Below are 8308 nucleotides of genomic sequence, written 5' to 3' on the forward strand. Positions count from 1 at the left end.
CTCAGGCTGCTCCCCCACTGGCTCTCAGTCATAAGTGCCCAATATGCAGTGCCCCCTGTATTTGTGCTTTTTATAAATTGCACCCTGTAGTTTTCCCCTTTTATACAATGCCCTTATGCAGTGTCCCTATCTAGTGCCCCCAGGCTTAAATAGAGCCCCCAGGCTGGCCCCTTATTGCAGTGCCCCCAGGCTTAAATAGTGTCCCTTATTGCAATGCCCCCAGGCTGGTCCCTTATGCAGAGCCCCCAGGCTGGTCCTGGTCCCAGCCCAGAACTTGCCTTAACTTGCTCGCCGCTTGAGCTCCCACTCTCGCTGCCTCGCTCTGACTGGATCTAACTAGATCCAGCAGGCGCGCGGGGCAGGCTCCTCACGTCGCATCACATACGCAGTGCATCACTGGAAACGCTGGCCTCTGAAGCGATCGGAAGCTTCTTTAGCCTGCAGTCACTTCAGAGGCCAGCGTTCCACAGCGGGGGTTGGCGGGGGAAAGTGCCGGGCGACAGGCTGTTTCTGACGGGCGATGTGCCAGCAGAAAACAGCCTGGGGGAGAACACTGTATTAATGTATACACTGTAGATTTTGTTTTTATAGAAGAACATCCTTGAAAGTGTAGAAGTTATTAGGAACGTCCCTTTATGCCTCAGTGATGGCATAGGCTGCTTATCCGCATATCCTACTGTAGCCCAGAAAATGGCTGTATGCACTAGGCCAATCCACCATTGACGTACCCGGTATTTCACCGCCATTAGCCTAAGTGATAGAGTGCAGCGCATTTATGGTAGCGGTTATGGTGGATATGTTTAGCCTGTATAATCTTTTTCTCTTGCCTCCTAGGCGTAGCAGCCACCCAGCTAAGGAATAAGAAGCTCTTCCCCATGGTCTGCTCCACAGCCGCTAAAAGCAGCATGAAAGTTATACGCTCCTGTTGCTGCCGCACCTCCCTCCAGTACCTGTGCTGCGCCCGGCTGCGGCAGCTCCTTCCCGACAACGTGGACTCTCTGGCAGCCTTACCCCTCCCTCCCGGCCTCAAACAGGTGCTGAGTAACAAGCTGGGCTGGGTTCTGCAGATGGGAATTACCCCTTCCAGGCAGCGGAAAAACGACCCCTCCGCCACCGCCTCCTGCGGGAGCGACTCGGACAGCGGCTGCCCGCCAGGGCTAGAGGACTGCCAGCGCAAGCGTTGCCGCAGGATCTAACGGCGGATGGCGGCAAAGGGGTGCCCTCGTGTACCCTTTACCCACCTGCTGGCATTACGTCCCACTGTGAACTTTTGTACAGGACAAATTAAATGAGGTCTCCTCTCCAAAGGAAGGAAATGTTTCATTAAGGGACAAGGGAAAACGGGAGCTGCTTTCTCATCTTGTGACTTTGTAAAACCTGAATGATGGTGCTAGAGTCAGACAGCTCATGCCTGGTTTCTTGGCTTGTTGTCAGACCTCCTGCCTTAGGTGGTGCAAATGTTGAACACCTGTCCTTCAAACGTTTAGAATGTGTGCGGCCCCTGTCCTCTCCTGGTGTTCGCAGACCTGTAATCCTGCAAGAAAGCAAGTCTGTTATCAACTAGCACATTAACCGGATGTGTACAGCGACGGCCCCCTGTCCTGCTGCTGATGGAGGCTGCTCTAAGCCTCCTCCTCAGTCCTCCTCTCACAAGGTGGCTTAAATATGATCTGGTCCAGCGTGGTGGGCTTGTTATAGGCTGTAGCTCCCTTTCAGCCGCTGCTCCCAGATAGTTTAATGGTTCCTTAGTCACGAGGGGTCTCCCTATGATATGTCTGAGATCAGAGCTGCCCAGGGCTGTGTTCTTCACCCATTCTGAAGACTCGCTCTAAGGAGGGACAATAAGACGTCATCTCGTTCAGGAGATGGTTAAGGCTACAGCTATATAATGTATCTGAATAACGTCACTATAATGAGCCCACACCAGGTTTTTGTATTTCAATTTCGCAGTTTTCAGAAAGACTGAGGGGGTCTGTGCTGGGGTATAGTCCATGTAAAACGTAGCCTGGACTACACAACATGAGTAGCCATAGATCGCCTTCCCTATGATAGGCTGTATTCTCCTGTCTTACGCTGACAGCAGTCTGTAGCTTGGCTTCATCAATAAGACACCAGATCTCTTAAATTTCATCGTGTGTGGGCTCAGCCAACGATAACTGGGTCTGTAACAATGCCGGTATACTGACACCATGCCACCGGCTGCAAGGCTTCAATACATCTGAGGCCCACTGCGCAGTCACTTTCTAAGGGGTGGAGCCAACAACATAGATCCTGGCCTTTTCCCCATACCAGTACCATCAGTGCGAATGCCCTCCCTAGGTCCCTATCATTCAGTCCATACAACTCTATTTTTTTATTCACCGGGTCTCTCCGAGGGACAGTCTATTTGTGCTGTGTTAGAGCCGCAGAAGGGGAATAATCCACTGCCAGCTAGCTGGTACATATGTTCCATGTCGGTAGGAGTTATCCTGCTGGTAGCTGGTGATCACAGGAGGTAGGAGAGATCTTACTGGCAGTCGGCAAATCCTTAGTCCCGGAGGCATCCGCTTGGTAGATAGTATGTTGGTGGTCACGGGTGCTGCAAAGGATGTATACGTGTGATCACTCAGCTTTTCTCCAGAGAATATCAGTAGTCAATAAGGACCTTTACAGCCCATACAAATGACTTTCTGTATCGGAGGCTGGCTCTCTGTAGTAACAGCTGTCTGTAATAGAACCCCATGAAAGCCAAACGCAACCCCGGTGAAAAATTTAAGGATTCCAAATATTGACTGTGTAGGGGTGGTTATGGGTGGGTTATCCATCGATTGGTACCATTGGTGGTTAATCTCTATGGTATCAAACCATTGACAGGGGGAACCATTGACTGTTTCACCCACCGATAGTTATCCCTGCTCTATTACTCAGTGGGCCAATCAGAGGTGGGGGCGGGGTTTAGCGGGTCACATCGGTGCGGAACTAGTCTCCTTGTCCCAGTGCCAAGAGGTGCTCTGTACCGTCCATGGCGAACCATTGAATCTCTGCCAAAATCATCTACCAGTGATGGTTGTTAACCGTCGATGGCCATCCTTAGTAGAAACTAATTCCACCTAATTGGTGTTACTCCAGTGGTCTGGTCTGCTGTGGCCGAGTGGTCCTTTTCATTTATTCATCACAAATTTGATTGGCGAAAATTGCTCCTACCCAGTTCCAATGTTTTTCGACCCCTCCGGCCTTAGCTTAGACCACATGCGGTTATCGCCCACTACTGTACTTTCATTTTAAATGTACATGTCTGAATGTAGCTGCTACTATCTTGCTGAAGCAATATACTGTGGTGGAATGCAGGATAGGTAACTTTGTTTATCTCAATCATTTCAGCATAAAAACTAAGAGTAGCTCTTCCGATAAGCACAGAAAGTCTAGTTTTGCTTTTAAAGTCTGTTTTTAGTTTGTCTCTAAACGTTCGATGCTGGGCCCCGGCAAAATGTTTGTTCTCGTCGTCTCCCAGCCTGGTACTTGCTGTAGTCACACTGTGACAGGGTGCTGGTCTTACTGGGTGCCCATTTATAGGTCTACAGCAAGGACTATCATTATTACCGTTCATTTATAAGGTTATGCATCGGGAAAACACCACAGACAATATAGAGGGACATGCAAGGTATTGTAGCTGTGGAAACAGATGGGACGGTGGGCCCTGCTTGTCAAAGCTCACAATTAGTGTGTAAAGGGCACAGCTCAGGCACAAACATAAAAACATGAAAGGGTGCACCCACAATTACCGACCATACAAGAATCCAAGGCAAGCAATCCAGAAAACCTGTTTAGCAGTAAAGGTCTTAGTTGTAATGTAGTCTATATAAGCAAAAAAAAAAAAGTCTGTGAATTTTATAGTGTGTAGAACTTTTTATTTTGTATTCCTGTTGTATTAAGTCCTAGCGTCTATACCGAGACACTGATGCTGAGTGGGCGAATAGGCGTTTGTGCTGCGTAGTAACACAAAACAAGGCGACCATTGTGTTCGTATTCATATTGGACACCTGCGAATGGGGAGGAAAAAGGACACGTACAGTAAGGGGGTGTGCGTATAATACTCCTGGCAATAGCTGTATCAGTTGTGCCTGTGGCGCAGATATACTGATAACGGTTGATTAGCACTAGATAGCGGTGTCTGATGGCGAATTCATCGCTGTTGCATCCGCCATTGGTGGTGCACATAATATGTCATTTTTTTTGCTACTTTTCATTCCGATGCGTGAATGAATATTATATCTGCTGTGTTTAAAGGTTTTTTTATTATTATTATTTATTTAAAGCCAACTTAATAGCAAATCTGTGCTCGCCTTCAACACAAATAATCCTTTCTTGTGCTTACACCCCGATTTGGGTGTAAATGTATCGGGGTATTAGTATGCCTATAACTTGGCACAGTGGTTCTCAAACCTTCTTAAATCACAGCGCCCGAGAGTATCTGCATTTCTTTGCCTGCACCCCTAGGCCAAAAGTTTCTTATTGATAAATTCAGCAAAAATGTATCAAATTAAAGGCCTGATGCAGAGCCGGACGTCTGACCAGAGCGCTCGCTCTGAATCAGGGCCCTCCTCCATGAAAATGGAGCGGCCTCCTGGCCGCTCGCATAGCTGTGGGTGACCACCCACAGCATATGCGAGCGGCCAAAAAGATGGTCGCGATGGTCAAGACCATCGGACTTGCGACGGAGACCCTGCGGTAGGGTCTCCCTGCCACAAGCCCTGGAGTGATTTTGGCTCTATCAGAGCCAAAATCACTCCCACTGACATCATTAGTGATGTCAGTGGGGCCGGCTTCAGACGGTAGGCGTTCCCATGGGAACGCCTCCGTCTGGCCGGCACGCCCACCAAAGGGAGCGTGCTGTCAATCAACATCGACAGCACGCCCCCTTTGGTGCGAGACCCGGAGCGATGGAAAGCCCGTCGCTCCCCGGGTCTCGCGCATGCGCACGACGGAGCTCCCTCCGTCGTGCGCAGTGGGGAACATCGACTCACTTGCGAGCGTACTGCCGCTCGCGAGTGGGTCTGAATGATCCCCTAAGTCAGTTGTGCTTATGCGTCACCCGTATGGTCAGTTATGTTGTGACGGACAGAGTTGTGCTTCGGTTTGTCCACACATATTACGGTTGGCAGCCATCAGCAGTGGTTTTGCCTGTCACATGGACCATAAATCGTTTGATTTGGTCTTGGACGCCAACCCGTGGCACCCCTGCAAGTGCCCCACCACACCCAGTTTAGGAACCACTGCCTTAGTCTCTAGGCATAATATGCTATTTTTTATGGGCATCGCTATAGAAAATTTATTTTTTTAATGTAGTAAGTCAAGTCAGCATGATCCCCCAAAGTGTTTTATTCATCACATGACCTCCTCCCTCCCTATAAACAGCGACCCACTCACGCACAAGGTGTTTATACACTCAATACGGAGCAGACCAAATAACAGCCTTGTTTATATCTGCAATTTTACATTGTCTTTCTGTAACTCATTCATTGCTCTTTATATTGATGTATAAAAAAAAAAAATCTCTTTGAGATGGAAAATGTAATCTGTGCAAAAAAAAAAAAAAAAAAAAAAAAGGCCATAATATAAGAATTGTGTGTATATATAAATATCTCTTACTCAAACCAGTGTCTTACAGTTTGTTCAAAGACGCACAATGCCAGAGCTCGGCTTAGACACATGGGCGGAAAATTAATGATGTCCAATTAAATCAGGGATGGGGAACCTCAGGGCCGGGGGCTGTATAAGGCCCGCGGAATCATTTGGTCTGGCCCTCAGCTTTTTTTTCTGTTAGCCTCATCTGGCTAGCAGGGTGTCTAGAATGGCATCCTGCAGCCAGAATCTATGCAGCAGTGCCACCTGGAGCGTCCTTAGGACACATCAGATGGTCACACGGGAGGTAATCGGGAAGCCGACTGCCTAAATACCAGCAGCCGGCTTCCCGACTGTCTTATCCCAGCAAGGGTGAAATGCCGGGTGTCTAGATGTAGACGCCCGCATTTCCCCGACGCCCGGCATCACGATCGTAGTGATGCCGGGCGCCGCGAGCGGACAGCGGCGGGGGGGGGAGGGTTAGGCACCCCCCCCAGGAGGGTTAGGCTAGGGGGAGGGAGGGTTAGGCACCCCTTAGGGTTAGGCAGCGGGGAAGGGGGAGATTAGGGTTAGGCACTTGGGGGGGAAGTTAGGCACCCCTAAGGAGGGTTAGGTTAGTGGATACTTACCTATCCACGATCGGGATTTCCAGCGCTGTCGGGCTTCCGCTGTGTCGCACTTTGCTTCTGTCGGGCTGCCGCTGACGGGAATCGAACCGCCGGTCACACAGCTCCCCAAAGCATCCTCAGGGTGCTCCAGGCATTGTTGTAATCACCTGCGATTGTAGCCCTGCCCCATGTGACGTCACACGGAGGGGGCGTGACCGCACCAGGCCGCAAATAATTTTATATATATATATCAAAATGGCCCTCGGCATAAAAAAAAGGTTCCCCACCCCTGAATTAAATTAACTAACATGATAGGTTTAATGTCGCTGGAGGGCGGGGAGGGGAAGCCGATCTTAGATGCATTGTGCATTCAACACACAACACAAATGAGGGCGTACCCGGTGGGGCATTTCCGATTGGACACCTGCCTAGGGGCACTACTTGTTGGGGGCACCACTCTGATGCTGGTTTTATTACCATCAGTCCAAAATTTCCCAGAAACTACAAAGTTTCTACTTCAGGGTCCATAGGGGGTCCACAGGGTTGACCTTGGGGATATAGCTGGATCAGGATCCATGGGCACCACACAGTTAAGCTTTTAGCTCCCAGGATGCACTTGGGTCCTCTATACCCCGCCCCCGAGCCATAGGCACCTCAGTGTAAGTTGGTGCCCGGCCGGAGTCGGTCACCGCGCAGGGGGGCTGCAGGAGCAGCCCCCAGAAGCTTTTTATTTTAGGATAGATTTTATTTATTTTAATCTCTCTTTTTACTACAGACGACAGCGAAGGGCAATCTGTACAGATGCCCACGCTGCCGCTCTGATCCCCGACTGGCGCCGCGACACCAGTACTGATCTGGGGATCGCGGCGGGAGGACAGAGTCCGTACTAGCCAGACTCTGTCTACCTCCCAGGACTGCTGCCGGAGTCGCCAGGGATTCAGGTAAGCCGCAAAGTCGCTGGCTAGCGGCGGCGCACGGAATGCCTTAAGATGCAGTCCTTTAGCCTCCGGTCCTGGGGACAGACCGGAGGCTGCTGGCAGTGGCGGCGGGCCCCCCCATAACCCGTGGGACCACTAGACCACCAGGGATAACAGGCAAGCGGGAAGCCAGCATCCGTGGGGTTATGGCCAGCCAGGGGTCATTGTTCCCGTTCCTCAATCACATGGTGTCGACATTCGACATGGTGGAATTTGCCCAGTTCCATTCCCGGCCCCTGCAGGGGCTGATTCTATCAGAATGGAACGGGTTACCTCACCGGATCCACTCTCAGGTGCTGGTGTTGTCTCCGGAGGTTCGGCACTCTTTGGCTTGGTGGCTTCAGACAGCTCATCTGGTCGAGGGGCGCCCCTTTTGGATCCCGGACTGGGTCCTGCTCACGACGGATGCCAGTCTCTGGGGGTTGGGGGGCAGGTACCGGCTCATTGTCTCTCCAGGGTCGTTGGTCTGCGGAGGAAGCACCTCTCCCCATCAACATCCTGGAACTGTGGGCAGTATACAGGGCCCTGCAGTCGTCCGGTCCCGTTCTTCACGGAAGGGCGGTACAGGTGCAGTCCGACAACGCCACCACGGTGGCGTATATCAACCACCAAGGAGGAACTCGCAGTCGGGCAGCGATGTCGGAGGTGTCTCGCATCCTGACTTGGGCAGTGTGTCACATTCCAGCGATCTCGGCGGTCTTCATCCCCGGAGTCCTCAATTGGGAAGCGGACTTCCTCAGCCGTCACGACGTGCATCCCGGGGAATGGTCGCTTCACCCAGAGGTGTTTCAGCTACTCGTGGACAGGTGGGGACTTGATGGCCTCCCGTCACAATCACAAGTTGCCCGTTTTATGGGTCAAGGACAAGAGACGCAGGCGCAAGTCTGGTGGACGCGCTGTCGGTGAAATGGACGTTTCACCTGGCGTATCTGTTTCCTCCGATATCCCTACTTCCTCGGGTTCTGCGGAAATTCAAGCAGGACGGCGGCACGCTCCTGCTGGTGGCTCCGGCGTGGCCCAGACGGCCTTGGTACTCCGATCTCAGGAGCCTCTCCATCGATGCGCCGTACCTTCTTCCTCAGCGTCGGGACCTGTTGTCTCAAGGGCCCTGCCTTTACCCGG

General features: G+C 51.4%; 1 protein-coding gene across 2 annotated transcripts in view; it reads left to right on the forward strand.

Annotated features, from left to right (window-relative positions):
- Positions 1–5555, forward strand: part of SPSB3 (splA/ryanodine receptor domain and SOCS box containing 3) — a 32234-nt gene extending 26679 nt beyond the window's left edge. For both annotated transcript variants that reach the window (XM_088464744.1, XM_088464745.1), the window contains exon 7: positions 835–5555. In XM_088464744.1, the coding sequence (XP_088320870.1) occupies positions 835–1196 (362 nt within the window). In that variant the 3' untranslated portion in view covers positions 1197–5555. The remainder of the gene's footprint in view (positions 1–834) is intronic.
- Positions 5556–8308: the final 2753 nt, after the last annotated feature.

This window comes from Taudactylus pleione, unplaced genomic scaffold, assembly GCF_031769625.1.
Source record: "Taudactylus pleione unplaced genomic scaffold, aTauple2 ptg000061l, whole genome shotgun sequence".
Classification (NCBI taxonomy): domain Eukaryota; kingdom Metazoa; phylum Chordata; class Amphibia; order Anura; family Myobatrachidae; genus Taudactylus; species Taudactylus pleione.